The sequence below is a fragment of the Toxorhynchites rutilus genome, chromosome 3 (assembly GCF_029784135.1).
Source record: "Toxorhynchites rutilus septentrionalis strain SRP chromosome 3, ASM2978413v1, whole genome shotgun sequence".
NCBI classification, from domain to species: Eukaryota; Metazoa; Arthropoda; class Insecta; order Diptera; family Culicidae; genus Toxorhynchites; species Toxorhynchites rutilus.
This window is the reverse complement of record NC_073746.1, coordinates 222,367,452-222,385,554: the sequence shown is the minus strand read 5'-3', so window position 1 is coordinate 222,385,554 and position 18,103 is coordinate 222,367,452. Positions and strand designations below refer to the sequence as shown.

Sequence of the window (18,103 nt, the reverse complement as noted above, 5' to 3'; positions counted from 1 at the left end):
GCAAATACATGCAAATACATCCTTTGTGCGAACCAAAATATGTTTCCCAAACACTGACTTCTAAACTGAGAAGCATGGGAAAATTGTCATTTCAGACACGGCGAATGAAATTTCAAGCTTAAAGCCTCTATAGTTAAAAAGTAGAAGATGAAGTTGTTGATTCATTACAAAAGCGGGTACGAACACATCGCTTTGGCACAGTTATTCGAAACTGTATTGGAAGTTATGCCTTCATATCTTCTACTCACAGAATCTCCAAGCACACAATGATCATTTGACAATTCACATAATTTGGAAGTCCTGGGCATCATATAACAAACGAAGAAGGACGGTCATTTAACATAATCTATCACAATGCGTGAATTGACCTTACATGGAATTTGTTCAACCTCTTTACTCAGCAAATATGTTGAATTCAATTGAATTCGGAAATTATTTCATTCAATCAATGATTTGATCAATACAAACAAATGATTACTAAGCTAACGGTAGCACCACGTCAACCTTGCGGTTATAATAGATATAACCCACCCATTTTTTTGTTTCCCGAATAGGAATATATATTATTCATTAATAATTCATTCAGATGGAATGTTCAACAGCGTGCTTTATGTGCCACCAGACATCAGGGAAACAGGATTCAGGGAGTGTACAGACATACAATTCGAAATAATTTTAAGTTACAAAATTTTTCATACTGTTTATTGGGTTTTCATAGTCGAAGATAGCCAGAAAGAGATTTTGTTATACTAACATAACATCACAGCGTGAATTGAATTAATCATCATTGGCGTAACTTTTCTTGGGTAAAACGACAGAAACTTTTGCATCTTGGTCGGCTGTTTAAATTATAAATAGTGTAAGAACTGGCACCGAATTTGTATTATAGTTCCGTGTGTTGAAGATTCTCATTAGCCATATCTGTAAATATAGCTTATAATATATTGAACTGTTATAACATAAGTAAAATAGTTATTTACCTTGGGAATGTAAAAGTTGACTATTTTGGTGCTCACTATCATCGACATGAGCTTGTAACCGTTTGATTTCTAGATCATAATCCTTCCATTCCGGCACAATACGTTGCGCCGCAGTCAGCTTAGCTTCCTTAGTTAGAGGATTATTACAGAGATCGATCGTTTTGGCGTGATGCAATAACTCGCTACTGCACCACGTCTCACACCACAGCCACTCCTGGGGCAACGATTTGATGGCTACTTGGTGTATCATATTATTTGGCAAATCCTGATCAAGATTCGATAAGCTGTTAGGATCTTGACTCAACGCTTGGTATTGACCGCGAATTCTATCCCCGGCGGCAATCCTGCGGAAGCGTTTCAAGTCGACAACGTAAAGAGCTGATATGTGATATTTTCGTCCTTGCAAATGGTTTTTCCAATATCCTTGTTTCCAAAAGCGGAAACCTTCCATCTCCTGACGTGAATCACAAAATGGTGTGTAACCGTAGGGTGCTCCTCCGAGGTCAAAATCATAAAGTTCCTTCATGTCAGCTCGCACTATCTGGTCCGCATCAACGAAAATAATTTTTTTGACATCCAACGGGAACAGCACATCTAGGAAAAGAATCTTGTATCCCCAAATTATTCTTTGCTTTTCCGTCTGTTGGTGTAACCAACGCGGCCATTTATATTGTACCAATTCATACTGGAAGTTGTACTCTTTGGCCATGTGGGGCAGAAAGTCTATGAACTGCGGAGACAGATAATTTTTCAGAAACCAAAATTTCACCGGCGTATGTGTGTGTTTCAAGAGAGACAGCATCATAATTCTCAGGAGCCGCTCATACAAGTGACCTGAGGCAACAGAGAAAATATTCAGCACTTCCTGATTTTGGCCATCACTAGATCCAACAATCGAACTGATTGAATTCCAAATACCACTGTTAGCATCTTTATCATCGCTTAATAAGTCGGCATTTGCCTGTCCGGGTTTTTTAGTCACTCTCAGTTTCAAAACGTGAGATTTCAGAGAACTAATGATAACTCTTGTTCCATCCACCGAATGAATCGTATTTGGCCCATCAGCGCTTGTGATGTCGTAAATATCTGCACTTTTACCGTGTCGTAATTTGAGTATCCACGCTCCTGGATTAGCCTTCAGTTGGAAGTATCCCAAATTAGCCATCACAATTGTATCAACAATGATGGGTTGTTCTTCGGTTCCCAGTGTAATTTGCAAACCTCTCGGAGGGGAACCGGTAGAGGTGTCAAAACAGTGCCCTTCGAGTAGAAGATATTCGAGTTCATATTCACTGTGAACGGGACCATTTATTTCCGAAAGCTTTATGTTGTCAAGATCGTAAACCGATCTAACTACTTCGACCAACCAATTCTCGGGCACCTGGAATATGAAACAATGTGAATTAATGGATATATATTAGGTCTACAAACTCAGCAAAATTACATTGAGGCTTTGTGTCAATAGTGAATTGGCCGGAAGTCCTATGAATTTCGCATATGGTCCAGGCGCGTATTTTCCATCAGATGTGAATTGCAACTCGGGTTCAACAACGAATCGATAGAATCTAGAAAAAAAACATATTAGTAATTATGCGCAAAACGAGTAAATAACTAAATTCGATACTTTCGGGTTTGAATGAAATTTTCAGCATGTTTTCCGTGCAGGAAGTATTTTTTGTGACGTATGACGTGTTTCATTTCTGTACAGAGGTGTAAAGTCAAATTTTGGAAAACAAGTGCGTTACATAGGAAGTGCAAGGTTTTGAGCGTTAATACCTTTTAGCTGGCTAAACGAAGTGGTATGATAATCACCCGTTTCCAAAGATAAAATGTCTATGAGTTATATGCTTATTTATCATTGACCCGAAAATATATTGCAATAGCTTAAAAAATGCTTTGGATATAGGCTATCGTATCACACAAATCTGTACATAAGCAGGTGCCCTCTGAAAACCACTTAGTATTGATTGTCAAGTGGCTAGAGAACGGTTTCGCCCGTTCGTCAGTGCACTATGCTCTCCCTCTGCCAATCCCGTTTTTATTTTGCCGCCGGTCTAATCGGAGCCTGAAGTGGAAAACGAAATATTGATGATAATTTGATTCGATTGCGTGTCAATGGTGCCTTTTGGCTATGGATTAGATAGCGGAGATTACGAAATTTTGATAAGTACAGAATATTTCACTATGCAAAAAAAACGCTTTTTTTGATAAAAGCAACAGTACCATAGTTAAATGTTCAAGAAAGCTTCGAGTAGATTAATGCAGATTCTCACATGGGTTTCGTACATCGTTGGCTTTCATACCGTTAGGTGCAGAGAGTTTGTGTACTGAATCGCAGGTAAGGGTTGTTGATTTTTGACGTAGGACTACGTCTTTCATTTCTATACCGGGGTGTAAAATCAAAGTTTCGAAAACGAAAGCGTTACGCTGGAGACCGAGATTTTGAGCGTTAATAGCTCCTAAACAACTGAACAAAATGGTATGATAAACACTTCATTTGAAAGATAAAATTCTATACGCGTTCTATATATAAATTCTAATTATATATAAATTCTATACGCGTTCTATACTTGTTACTTTCTGATCCAAAAACTTGTTTCAATAGTCTTAAAATTGCTTTCTAAACAGGCTATTGAAATCACCAATCGGTATATAAGCGAGCGCCGCTCGGAAATCCACTCGGTTCTAATTGCACAGCGATTGGAGCATGTTGTCGCTGTTGTGGTGAAGCTCTTCGTTTATCATGAAAGCGCGAATGAACGGTGTCACCAAGAGCCTGTTTGTGCACCTTAGGCCAGAAGGGAATCCATCAGGAGGAGAGTGATGCCACAAACGGTTCCCCGGGAAGATCTCGTAGCAGCCGCTACACACACACATACACGCACGGAATTCTTTCCGTTTGGATGCCATTCAGCATCGAGAAAGATCAGGAAAATAATCTGCCAGTTCCTCTGGGAATTTAAAAATACATTCATGTGAAAGAGTTTATTTGAATGTTTTCTATCCATGTAACACTGTGACCAAATACATTTTGTTTTGTGATTTTTCAATCAATCGCAATTAACAGGATAGCTTCTGAAGATTAATCTTCCCCATCAGTAGGATATTTCCGTATCCAATATTGAATGCATAAAACCTTGTGCCTCCAACGTAACGCTCTCGTTTTCGAAGTCCCCCAAATATTCATTCATTCAGAATATATTCAGATTCAACTTCAAACAAATGATCTCTGAATCAACGATAGTCCTACGTCACCCTTGCGGTTATACCATAGATATAACCCACTTCCTGTTTTTTACGTTGATAATGATATATAATGGTTATGGTGGAACAAATATAAAAACGTCTGCGGCAGCAAGATGTCTAGAAGAGATACATACTGACAATAAGGACACAAATCCCGTGATTCATGATACATGATGAAATTTTGTTCTAGTGAGATCAATCACTAGAACAAAATTTCATCATGTATCATGAATCAATCTTCAGTTGCTTCTACAAGGTCACCCATCAATCCTTTTCAGGCTCACCAGCCAGTTTAAAAGAGTTGAAGACGAATAAACTGCATGGTTTAAACCCTCTCAAAAACAAAGAAGAACAAGAAGTAGTTTCCTGTATTGAAACATCCTTCCTTGAGTAGGAAAACTGGAATGTATTTTATTCCCAAATATTTTACTTTACAACTTTCCTACTAGGAGATACTTGAACACATTTACATAATCGTTATATACGCGATCAATGATCGGTTTAGCTGAGAATGGGTAAGGACAGAGAGAGTAAGAGGATTATAGAACGCACATGTTCACCTTGAGCGCGCGTGACGACGACGCGCTGAGTGTGCCTGTCATAAAGTGTGAAATATGAGCAGGACACTTTTTGTTTCTTTTTAGGGTTATCGTTACTGAAGAAAGTCATCGACCATGCTTATGCACGCATTTGCGTTTGTTGCATAAACAGTTCGATTGGGTGGATGAGAACAATTTGGTTCCCAGTAAGTAGTGCCACTAGTGTGGTTCTTTTGAGAAATGCGCTATGTTGCTATGGGTATGATTTACATGTGGCGTGCACATGCTGCAGTATCAATTATAGTTATTGTAAGTGTGTAAGTGGATGAGTATAAACCACTTACAGACTTACAAGAAGAACGTTCGGGTAGATTCTCAAAATATCTATTCATTCATTCATTGAGAATTGATTCTGATGAAACTTCAAACAAATGATTACTAACCCAACGGTAGGTTTATAGGATGTAAAATGTTAATCTAAATAGTGAGCGTGTAACGAAACAGTGAAAGATTTTAGGTTGCAGTTACATTGGATGCAACGTTATACGAAAATGTGGCTGAACACGTACGCAGTCGTGCAAATAAACAACGACATAAAATTGTATTGGTGTGACTGCTTCCTTCCCTGCTTCGAGCGAACAAAACAGTTTATTTTTTCGTCAGTTATCGCATAATCAAATTTTCTTATAAACTCGGATCCAATGTAACCGCAATCTTACCCATCTTATCAAATAAGCCTAATTCCAAAGAAACTGTAATGTGCCAATAATTAAACAGTGGCGTCAAATGAAGCTTTCGAAAGACTTGATATGCACCCCAGGACAATAAGAATCAATCATATTTATTCAATTTATTCATATAAATTCGGTCCAAGCTGCACACTTAAAATCGTGTACCCGGGGGTGGTCGGGTGTAGTTTGATGCGAAATCTATTCAAAAAAATAAGCCGAATTTTTTGAGTAGCGCAACAGTGTTCGGAGATGGAGCCGCCATCTCGGTGTCGAAAAATTCCTATGCTCAGTACGCATCAAGCTGTGCTAATGGGAGGTCGCTATTTCCCTCTTACTTTTCTCACTGTGACTAGTTAAAACATTTGCTGCTTCCGACCTAAACCGGATGGAAAATACCTTTTATGTTATGTAGATCATGTAAGATCTGACAATTCTTCCAGGTCTGAAATTGGACAAATCAGACCAAACAAACATTTAGTTGTTGTGACGCAATTGTTGCAGACCAGCAACTTACGTTAGAGCGTCTACATCCCTATCAACATCCTGGACGATATCAATTAGGTAGATTTACGCCATCTGGCACGTCTTGCTAGTGGTCACAATCGTATGACTATTTAGGGAGACGTATGTGCTGTGTCATTAATGAACATCATAAAATGAACATTCAAACGAACTAAAAATGTCATATGACATCTCGACTTTTTTCGTTTTATTCATTGAATGTTCATCGTTCTGTAATCAAACAACAGTGTTCACGTGGAACGCTCACCGCTTATAACATTCATTTAACACATTCTAAATTGATAGAGGTGAGTTTGATGTTTGCTTTGATTTTAGCAATCCGTGTAAGTACCATCCTTCGTGTATGGATGTGTGAGGAGGTGGATGTATGAGTGCAGCTATGCTTGAAAGCAGAATAAAGAGTGGAAAAGAATGCATATCTTTAGCAGTCGAATGACATTAAAACTACAGTCAAATTAGCCGAAATGTAAGGATGGTTATGACCACGATTGGTACAATGAAAACAGCATATTTTCACCGTTTTTCTGTGTACGTTCGACAGAAAGAGAGGACATTTAAACGTTCAGCTGATGGTCGTGTTTGCGGCTGTGCGTTTATTTCTTATGTGACTGTTCGAACCGAGCAATACATTTTTGGTCACGTTCACAGTACATATTGAGCCGTAACTTTCGCGCAAGGGTCATCAAAAATGTTACAACACCTCTGGCTCGTTCACGGATTGGTACTCGATATACGAAGATCTCTTCGGAAAGAACAAAGCAACAGTTCATTATCTTTTGCAAAAGCTGGGTGCATAGGAGCATGAGCGGTATGTCAGCTATATTCTACCGAAATTTCGAATGACTTGTCTCCTCACGAAAATCGAAGAGAGGATCGACGTGACAATGCAGCAACTTTCAGAGGAGTGCCAGCGACTCTACAACCACAAAGACGGCAGCGCAAAGATAGGGTATCCGTCCATGTACGACCAAGCACAAGCGATTTGGAAATTTGGTGGGAAGTGGTACGAAAACATGATCATAATTCACCGAAATATCCTTCCAGTGACACTAGCAGAAAACCTAATTCGCTTTGTTGGTTTTGCAGGTTGCAGATTTGCAGATACAAGAGCTACAAATATTCCGACTATGGTCAGTTCGGACATCGTGAAGGCTGCTCTACTAGCGCCAAATCCCGAAAAAAGGAAAGAGGAGCAGGGAGCAAGCTGTACCCGCGAAGTGGTTATTTTTTTTATTTGAATTGCAGAGACTTTTAGCTGTATAACATACATTCGTTTCTCTGCACCTTATTACACACTCCAAAGCACTCAACGTTGCGCAATACTTGTAGGTAATTATTTTTTTATGTCCCATTGTCAAGGGGTTGCTACAACAGGTAGGGGCTCTTTTTTGCTAGGAAATTATGAGCCAGTCAGTATGTCCGATGCTTGGAAATTTCAGTTTGCCAGGTATCGGCTGGACACAATGTGCTTCGAGTTATCTAGATCCTGTTTATTCACAATCTACTATGAATCGCTTAAATGAGCGTCTTTTAGATGGTATTAGTACCGCCGGATTGTGTCAGATGAATGAGATCCTTAATGATAACCACCGCACGCTCGACCTAGTTCGGAAATCGTTCACAGCACAGTTATAACCCAAGCACCCGCTCCTCTAGTGAAGCTATGTCCTCATCACCCACCCCTTCTGGTCTCTATATCTGCTACTCTTGTTTATCCTGTTTCTCATCTTGTTTCTATTCGTACCGCAGAGTCAACCTTCTATGATTATCGGAAAGCTGATTTATCACCAATGAACCGTTTTTTCTTTAGCGTCGATTGGAATGAATTTTGGATGAAGGTGATATTGACATAGCCACGTCTTCCATGTCCAATGTGTTGCTTTACGCAATTGGACAATTTGTTCCTGAGAAGAAAGCCAGTAAATTGCTCAACCCTCCATGAACAAATCAGACCTTCAAACGTTTGAAATCCATGAAAAGATTCTGTCTAAGGAAACTTTCAGAACGATGATTTATGAAGGGGTTGTTATTCTACTGCAAACATAAATTACAAGCGTCTGAATGAAACTTCATACGCCGCGTATCTCAACCGCATCCAAAACAAATCTTGATAATTTATTTATATTTATCTATTTATTTGCCAACAGATACAATAATTATCCCAATGACATGAAAATTACGACACTACATATATTAATTAAAAACTCTACGGAAACAACTCTTATTTCTACAACGTGCAACATTAAAGTCAAACACATCGTAGTATCTGTCGAAGACACGGCACATCTTTCGCATGGGCTCGTTAAATCCATAATTTGTTCGCGAGGGATGGACGCATAAGAAAACATATGAGCATAAATTACGGCGGCGGATGTCTATGTTAAGACAACTTAACAGCGAAGTACAGTCGATGTTACCTTGAAGCAGGTCCCCAATGAAGCATGCCACCGTGATGTTACGTCTCGCCTCAAGTGATTCCAAGTGTATTAACATGCAACGAATTTTCTAGCTGGGCAAGCTGTGGACGTCATTCCAAGGAAGATGCCTCAGAGCGAAACGGATAAACTTTCGTTGGATTGCTTCGAAAAGAGTCTGGTATACCTACAGTGAAGTCACACGACAACATTGAAGCGAAAACGATAGAAGATATTTGCGAACTATTCGGAATCAATTCAGTGGTGTTTTTGTTAGCGATAGTCTCAGCAATGATCAGGTCTCTGCAACTGTTAGACGAAGTGTACCCTGCCTGGCATATATGGGAGCCTACTCCGTAATAAACATCAAGTCTGCAGAAGAGACTTGCTGTAAACTGATGAAATCAACAAATACTGGACCCGACAATATCCCATCAGTAATTTTGAAGATGTGCTCAAACAGTCTCTCGTTACCGTTGAGCATCTTATTTCGCCGTTCCGTCCTTAGTGGCATTTTTCCGAATGCATGAAAAATTATTTCATCTTCACTGTTTTCAAAAAAGGTTACAAAAAGAAAGTTAAGAATTATAGAGGAATCGCATGCCTATGTGCTATGCGATTCCTCTATAATAAAAAGCTTGGAGCTTTTCGAGGTTATTATGTTGGACTATATTTCTCATGATTGCAATAATTACATCGCCGAGGAACAACATGACTTCATGCCCAAGCGACCAACTGCAGCAAATCTTGGGGTATACACATTCATAGCTTGTTCACTTGAAAGGAGACAGCAGATTGACGCAATATACGCTGAGTATCTTCAACAAAAGTTGGATATTTTCGCCGATTGGTGTGTAAATAACAGAATGACTCTAAATCCATCGAAGTGTTCTGCGATATCGTTTTCCCACAAGCCCTCTTTGATAATCTTCGTTTATGAGCTACATGGCGTAGTATTGAAATTTGAAATTTTATGCATTTGCTTATAATTTCCAACAACTTTTCCAAATACATCATCATGGTTCATTTTTTGACTCAAGCGTAACTTTTGAAAAGGGCGTATCGATTTGAGTAAGAGAAATCTTTGATAATTTATATATCAAAAAATATGAGTCGCACTGAAATAGTGTATTAGAAAGATATTGTTGGCTTAATTTGGAAAAAATATACACTGAGAACAAAAATTAGTACTCTTTTTTTATTTACAAAATAAAATTTTAATTTGTGATATAAAAAAATGTATTTTTTATATTTTTTTCAATTTTTTCATATAAAATAGAAGTCATGTAGAAAATTTAAAGAATGGGCCCAAGATGGTAAAACTATTTTTGACGATATTTGTGGAACATCGATATTTTAGGAATTTTCGAAACTTCGAATTTTTGTATGTTAGCAATCATTCATAGCCACAATTTATGAATTCTGATGTGATTTAAAACAAAAAAGGTTATTATCAATCTCCTTCTAAATGCAACCATTCTCGAGATATTTAAAAAAATATTTCTAATTTATAATCTTTTTTATAGTAGATAATCTCTTTTAATATGTTTGTCGTGTTACACCGTAATGTTCATGAAATTTTATGAATTTTCATATAATTTCCAACAATTTTTTTGATTGATTGAAGTTTGTACTAGGATAAAAATGATTTTTTAGTTTCGCTACGTTATGTATTAACTCACATGTCTTCGAATGTTTCGTAACGTAACTCCTAAACATATGTCTTTACCATGACGATGTACACTAATGTACACTAATATTGGCCGGTATCCTTGCCCATAAATGATCTCCATCGCGGATGATTGTTTCGTCGTTCGTTGTACGAGAATTCGGGACGTACAAGGAAGGACAAATCTATTCCCTGAATGGCTACATGGGAGCTGCATCTGATCTCGAGACGCACAAGGGTGGAAACCCTCGTTCTTCGATTAATCTGTTAACTAATTGTTCTTCAACACTCCGTTGCTTTGGGTATTAAGAGATTACTACTGATCTGCTGATAATAGCAGGTAGAATCGAGGCCTCTATTCCGGTGACCATCGTCTGTATCTACCTGCCGTGTGGTAGGATCCCGGAATTAAGACAGAAGCTACTTAAGGCGCTAAAAGGTTTGGAGGATCCCAAAATCATTTAGGGGACTTCAACGCTAACCACCGCAACTTGGAAATGCTAACATCAGACGTTAGTATGAACATCATCGCCGATCTCTTGGAAGTGTTGGAACTCTCGGTCCTTAGCAACGGCACGGACACCTTCTGTCGAGGTACCAACAAGACGGCCATCGATGTCAACTTGATGGACAGTTGTACTGGTGTTCTGGAATTCATGAATGAGAACCAATCCTCTGGCAATCTTGGAGCTGGATCAACGCATTGAATGGGAAGAGGAAACCCCATTTTGCAAGTAGATGGTACTCCTTTCAGTGAGCCGACAGATACAGCAAACGCGCTCGGTGAATATTTTCGAGATATATGTATGAAATAAAATAGTCGAGTACAGCATACTAAAAGATGGGCAAAACAGTTCACTTTGATGAACGGTTCAGAACAACATAGAATGTTAGCTGGAACCCAACATCAATAGACAGCTATTTATTGATATCGTTGGATTAGTATTTTAGAAATTTAGTGGGGAAAGATAAGCTGCTTCTTCTTTAAAAATCACAAACTGTATGTGAAAACATGTTTATCGGTCGGCCGACAAAAGCTAATGTAATAATTTGATGCACATATTTTCTGTTTGGACAACACATGAGTTCCATGTAAGAACATTTTTCATAATGTTCATTCAGAGAAAAAAATCCGCAGCGACCTTCACTAACAATCAATCGTACAAACAATTACGATAACACGTACACGCAATAGTCCAAACAATGGATTGAAAGCAACGAAAAACCTTTTTTCTCAATATGCCCTCACTAGAAGATTTTATGTTTACCAGTCCAAACAATGGATTGAAAGCAACGAAAAGCCTTTTTTCTCAATATGCCCTCACTAGAAGATTTTATGTTTACCTTTCAATTGAGTGTACATCAACAAAATAAACCCTGCGTTACATAACAATTCTATTTTTCTTACAAGCATTCTCGTTCTATTTATCCATTCCGTCCAGCGCATACCAGTTCAGCTGCACTCGCTCGTTCGCAAACAATTTGCCCGCAAACACTTCGTTCTCAAACAGTTCACTCTCAATCAGTTCTTTCCCATAAAGTTCACTCGCAAACAGTTCGTTCAGAAACATTCACTCTCCATCAGTTCTCTCTCAAACAGTTCACTCACAAACCGTTCTTTCGGAATCAGTTCGTTCACAAACCGTTCGCTCGTAATCAGTTCGTGGGGAGAACTACCGTTCTTTGAAAAAGAACGACCGTTCGTTCACTCTTTTCGGCGAATTAGTTCTTTCGTACCGTTCGTGAACGGTTTGCCCATCTCTACAGCATACGTGTCGCATGACATTCTCGCTTTGCACCTGTGGTTATTAAATCAATCGAAAGAATGTCATAGTAAATTGAAGCAAGATAAATAGAAGCCTTCGGAATACTGTCGCAAGACAGTATATTTGATACGCTTGTATGCCACAAGATAGAACAATTTTCGAATTTTCGATGATATAGTTCTCTCTCGCATGTTTGCGCCATATTTTGTGCACTTTTCGAATCGTCAATTGTATTACTGGAAATATTTGGGAATATCGTCCCTTGTCATTTTAATATGATGGAACCTGGTTTAATTTCAAATGTACTTGGGTAGCTCTACTAGTTCCCAGGTGGGAGCCTATCTTATAAAGCTTTACCGAACAAATATTTTCTCTTCTCGAAGCAAACGCAACTAAATTGGTACAAAAATGGGTTGAAAAAGGAGTTTTGAGTGAGATCATTAAGAAATACATGAGCTTTTTTGAAAAATAAATTTTGAGTTGTAATGGTCAATTGATCTGTGAAAACACATTATTTCGTGCATTGAGAACATGTTGAAAGTTTCACTTAACTTGGAGAGGATTTTGTTTCAAAGCTTTTCTTGTTTCTCCTTGCTTTAACTTTACTTACGTTTTAACGGGCATGTCGCTATGTTTATCTACCGCACACAGTATCAACTTCATGTTGCAATTGATGACATTACGCAGCAGAATGAGCAGCGACGACAATTTCTGTGCTCCGCGCGAAGCTGGGTCGAGCACTGCCACAACCTCAAAGAACGGCTGGTTGCTCAATTTCGGGGGAAGTTTCACAACAGTGTGGTTTTCCTGAAGATCCGTCGGTATTGTGAAACGTGACTTTGATTGCTGTCGTGGGACGAGAATGGATATCAGTTTAAGTATTGTATCGCCTGATATTTCTATCGCATCTCCATCGTCTGTGGCTTCCTTCAGCGCATGCCTAATTTTGTCTGTATACTGGAGATTCATGAACTTTTCCAGCAATCCGAAATCATCGGAATCAAAGTACTCATCAGTTTCTAGTGGACCGATAATACGACTGTTTGCCACCAGTCCACTTATCGAGGCTTTCATTTTCAATACACGTTGGCAGTATACTCGAATCATTTTCAGATGCATTCGAGCTGCCGGCAGAAAACCTAGAACGGAATCGGGTACTTCGAATGAATCTCCACTTGCTTTCCGCTCAAGCAAATCAATAACGAACTCAGTGGCTTTCTCGGTGTCTAATGTATTTATTGCAGCCCAAACGAGCGCATTCAAATCCTTCTCCAGGTTAGATCTGGCAGCATCAGTACCCTCCGCGTTTGGTAGGAAAGCCACTCGTGACCCACTGGTTGATTTCTGTGTAGGAAAAATTATAATCAATTACTGACAATGGGCCTGATCACGAACATCACTTCACGGTGAAAACGAAAAGAATTGTATGCGATTTGTATGCATTTCATTCCGTTTTCACCGTGAAGTGATGTTCATGATCAGGCCCAATGTGTATAGTCTCTGCATACCATAAAACGTAACGCGTTCCTCAGAAGATTGAATCCATTTGATTGGTTTAAATCAGCCACAATCCACACGGAATGAAAATGTAATCGATTTCCTACAAATTTTTCCAAGGTTGATTTCCCTCCAAGATATTTCAGATTGTCCAACAAGGTAGCAGTCAAATCCGAATTGGAAAGTTGCGCCAGCGTTGATACATCTTCGAGATCTTTGTGTGGATTTCCAGAAATGTCCAAGAAAATGGGATCCTCTGACGAGAGTATTCGCTGATTCAACCGTGGCATCACATGCGGTTGCTTCATTAGGAAATCAATCACCGGTTCTCCATCACTCAAATCACCTTTGTAAACGGCTTTTTGAATGGTTGGCGTTTGTTGCATGATTTCCGTCAGAATTGTTTCCTCGAAATCATCAGAGTTCAACGTACTTTGGGGAAGAAGTACTCCATTCAACAAGGCCTGGGGTGTTGATTTGAGCCCCAAACGCTCAACAAATTCCTCCGATAATTGGCGACCGTAGTCGAAGTCTGAGTCGTGTCCGAGGATCTCCTCTATTTCATCCGATTTTAGGTTGGAGAATGATTTTTTCAATTGCTTTCGGACATCCTCCAAATTAAAGGAGCGTTTGGGCGTGGCAGCGAAGAGCTGTAATGTGTAATCGATATAGGCTAATATTTTCATCATGGTAACAGAAAAAATACAACACTTACATACGTGAGGAATCCCAACGCCTCAATTGAGCCCCTTTTCTGGTGAACGTAGTTAAACGCACACACGATGGCACGACGATCATTTTCGTTGCCCAGTTTCGATCTCGTGTCAAACAAAAGACCCACACGAACCGGAGCAGAATGTACAACGAAACTTTCAGCTAGTTTTACGATATCTCGGCCCGCATTTTCGCTCGAGATGGGATCGATAACCAGAATAAGATTGAACAAATTCTTCCGGATGTTCCTCAGCATGCCAGGAAATGTGGGTCGTAACAAATCCATTACACTGCCAGGCCATCGTTTGTATTGAGCGTCACTTTCCAGATCATTAATCCAAGTTATCGCCGAATCACGTATGTCGATCGCAAATTCTTTAGCTGTCGATGACAGATCTAGTGCGAGAAGTGGCGTTGCAGTCTTCCCACGGATGTTTATTCGATTGAGGCCCTCTAGGACGCGCATTTCGGTTCTGAGTGTATCAAGCAGCGTGATCGTATCAATCGTTTCTGCATCGAAGAACAGTCCATTCAAGAAAAGTGCAGAATCTGGCGGTTGTAAGTTTAAGCTACGGCCAAGAACCTCTATGTTATGTCTCATCTCTTCCCTGAAGTCATCCGAAACGGTTTGAGATAGCAGAGATTTTGCTTGGGTGGGAAAATTTTGACTAACGAACTGAAGAATCTGGAGAGCTTCATCACCTTGAATAGCTGCAATACGCTGTGCAGCTTGAAGTCCCAACTCCTGAAATTCCCACGCTTTCAAAGGATCTATTTCTTCGTGTTTCTCCAACAAGGCATTCCGGAATCGATTCAGAAAATGTGAGAGATGTGGATAGCGTTCTTTCAGCGTGACAAAATTAAAACCTTCAACCTCCGCTTCTAGTGAATCTTCATTTTCCACAGTTCCGCGTTCTTGTTGTCTCGGGGAATCATCTTGACTTTTATATTCTGTGGACTTCAGATGCAGCTCTACTCCATAACCGGATAATCGCATTTTCCTCCGTAAAGTTTTTCTCACAAAATGTCTGAAAACGTATTTCACTTTGCCTTCATCGACTTCCTTCTTGAGTATATCGTGCAAGGTTTTGAATTGAGTTGAACCTATTTCAGCGTAAAGAATAGCCGTAAGGGAATTATTTTCCGATCCCGGGTAGACATGGTCAATATTGTAGGTTTTCTCCTTCTTAGAATCCTCTTGGGTGCTCTTTAGTATACTTTTCAGATCACTATCATCGCAAGCAAGCTTCCCACCAGTGCTTACGAATGCGGGTGTATCACAGTCCCCTTGCTCGAGTACTTCCCTGGCAATTTGGAGATGCGCTTCTACTTTCGGGGAAAAGCTGTGCAGGGAGAGGGAAAGCTTCAACAGATTTGTTTGTCCAATACCAAGTAATATTTCGGCTATCTCCAAGGATCTATTGTAACGTTTTTCTTCGGTTTCTGTAATAAAACCGTAATGCAGTCGAAATCAACCGATAGATCAGACATTTTTGAAACTTACCTAGACTATACAGGCAACTCGGAATTTTGTTAATTAAATCGATATAATCCCAGAACAAGTTTTGGTTTTCTTCATTGATGAATTCGGCTATTTCCAGCTGGGGCGGAGTTATATCCCACTTAGCAGAAAGCTGAGTCGTAACCGGAAAACTTTTTGGTTCACTATACACCACTGCTGTCCATAAAACCAGCCCGAACGGTAGGTAATACAAATGCTTCATGCTGAATGCCGAAACTTATTGAAAATCAATCGTAGCCTGGGTAGTTACGATTGTGTAACCTCAAACATCGGTGGGCCAATTCAAAGCACTGGTTAATATCTCAATTCACTAATATTGAATAAACGATAAAGTCGTTTGAGTCTCTATGTGGAATATTCTATTCAACACTACACTAAATTGATCCATATAGCAAGAATCTCGTAAGAATGTTTTGACACATCATCGACCAATGAATGGAAAGCACGTAAGAAAGTCAAACTTTGGCGAGTCTATCAACAAATGCAACTGTTACATGCCGGCAGTCAACAAGGTAGCGATGTTTTTGGAAAAACACAATCAACGGTTCTAATATGACGTAATAACAACCATTCTTTCATTCCACCTCTACTGCTCATCAAGGAAAATAACAATTATAGCGAATTCGTTTTTAAAACTCAGTCAGTGCCAAACTGACTCTGTAATAAAAAAAAACGTTTTCAGTTTCACGAATGCGGTGGTTTGTTGGTGTGCGTTATATATATATATAGCGAATTCGTTTTTGTTCAGTTTCAACCCCAGTGCCGCACTAACTACTGTCAAAACGTTTTTTTATTCACTCAGTTTCGCACAAGTTCGCCCCGAAAGCTGTTAGTTTCGCACTGAGATGTTTCACGGGTTGGCACTCGGGTTCACCAATACATCTATACTGAACTGTCAAGTTCCGAGTATTGTTTTGGAAAATCTAAAAATAAAGACTATGAAAATGGAAAATCTGCTTTTGTATTATTGGAATCGTAATCCAATTCCGATTCTGGTTTTGAAGAGTATATTCGAGTAGACGACATTAAGCTACGTGTGCTTTCATTAGGAGGCGAAAATAATGATGGATATTCAGATGGAATAAACCTGCTTTCAAAATCAAAATTATGAGTGAAATTTTTTTTTAACGTATCGAATATTTATTTTATGTGATGAAATAAAAGGTTTTTTTTCCGATATCGCAGAAACGTATTGAACGAAAACTGTGTCTAATGGTGATTTTATATTATAATAGTAACTGTTTGTGGAACAAACAGGAAATGCATCGACAAATGGTTAAGTGAGTGTCAGAACTACATGTGTTAGGTAATCAAAAAATATGAAGTAGAAATTTTCATTCAAACTTTTAGGTACTTTCGTATTAGCGTCACCGGAGCCGAAATACAATAGATAGCATTTTTATTGTTCGCACTGGCATTCAAATATTATTTGTATTGTTGTTGCCTTGTTGTATGAAGTGTTTTGTCATTTTTTAGTGCTACGAAAATGCGTATTTGGGATACTTAAGTATAAACGCCACTGGAGCACATTTTTCATTATGAATTGGTTTTTCCTAATTAAATTTATTCTGAGGTCAACGTAATGGGGACGTAGTCCCCAGCAATCGAGGATAAGGAACAGAGGCGGCCCCAAACCGCCGAGGTGACGCAATTCTAATCGTCCGCCGACCCGCCGTCGGAAGCGGGTGGCCTTTCGCAAACAAACCTGTATTCCATCGATTCCCCGGTTAGTTTGATACATAGGAGACGATCCTTTAGTTAGGTCCGACCGAGCGTTAACGAGCCAATGAGTGCCAATGTGTACAATAAAATTGCTATCTATTGTATTTCGCCTCCGGTGACGCTAATACGAAAGTACCAACTTTTATATTTTTACACTGCACTTGGCCCTTCTAATCTGATAGAGAAAAAATTACCTCCCAAGCACTAATATCGCAACCAAGGCGCTTATATCAATGTATAACAGGTGAAGCAACATCATCACTTCAATAAGGAGAGGATTACGGTTTGTGGAGCGGGGGTTGTTTGTTTTGTTATTGCTAGGATACGCCATTTTTGCATTTCCACATGCGAGAGTAGTGGAAATGAGAATGAAATTCTACAAAATCATCCCTTCTTTTTCACATAAATTCGCGAAAGCCGAACATAGTAGGCATCGTTCGAAAAAGCGTCGTAGCAGTTTGTAGAGAGCCGCCGGCAGCGTTCTGATGCTGTTTGTAAACAATACCGACAGCAATTCCAATATGGCTGAAAGTGCATTTCATATGATTGTTTCACCTGGTTTATATAGAGGCGCCTTGATCGCAACCAGACGTCGAAACTGTAAATTTGCCATCGCAAATATAAACAATTCAGACTATATAACGCACACCAACAAACCGCCACATTCGTGAACCTGAAAACGTTTTTTTATTACAGAGTGAGTGTGGAACTAACTACACTGGAGAAATAGTTTAGTAAAAGCAGCTACCAAATCTTTAGTAGCAAAAACATTGGTAAAATA

General features: G+C 39.3%; 1 protein-coding gene across 1 annotated transcript; it reads right to left on the bottom strand.

The window, feature by feature from the left end:
- Nucleotides 1-673: 673 nt before the first annotated feature.
- On the bottom strand, nt 674-16,309 carry LOC129778012 (UDP-glucose:glycoprotein glucosyltransferase). The gene is made up of 7 exons (XM_055784642.1): nt 15,583-16,309; nt 14,080-15,521; nt 13,376-14,014; nt 12,478-13,211; nt 2,425-2,545; nt 981-2,361; nt 674-921 (listed from the first exon to the last, which is right to left on the bottom strand). The coding sequence occupies exons 1-7, from the start codon at nt 15,800-15,802 to the stop codon at nt 884-886; spliced, it is 4,575 nt and encodes a 1,524-aa protein (XP_055640617.1). The 5' UTR covers nt 15,803-16,309; the 3' UTR covers nt 674-883.
- Between the last annotated feature and the right edge of the window lie 1,794 nt (nt 16,310-18,103).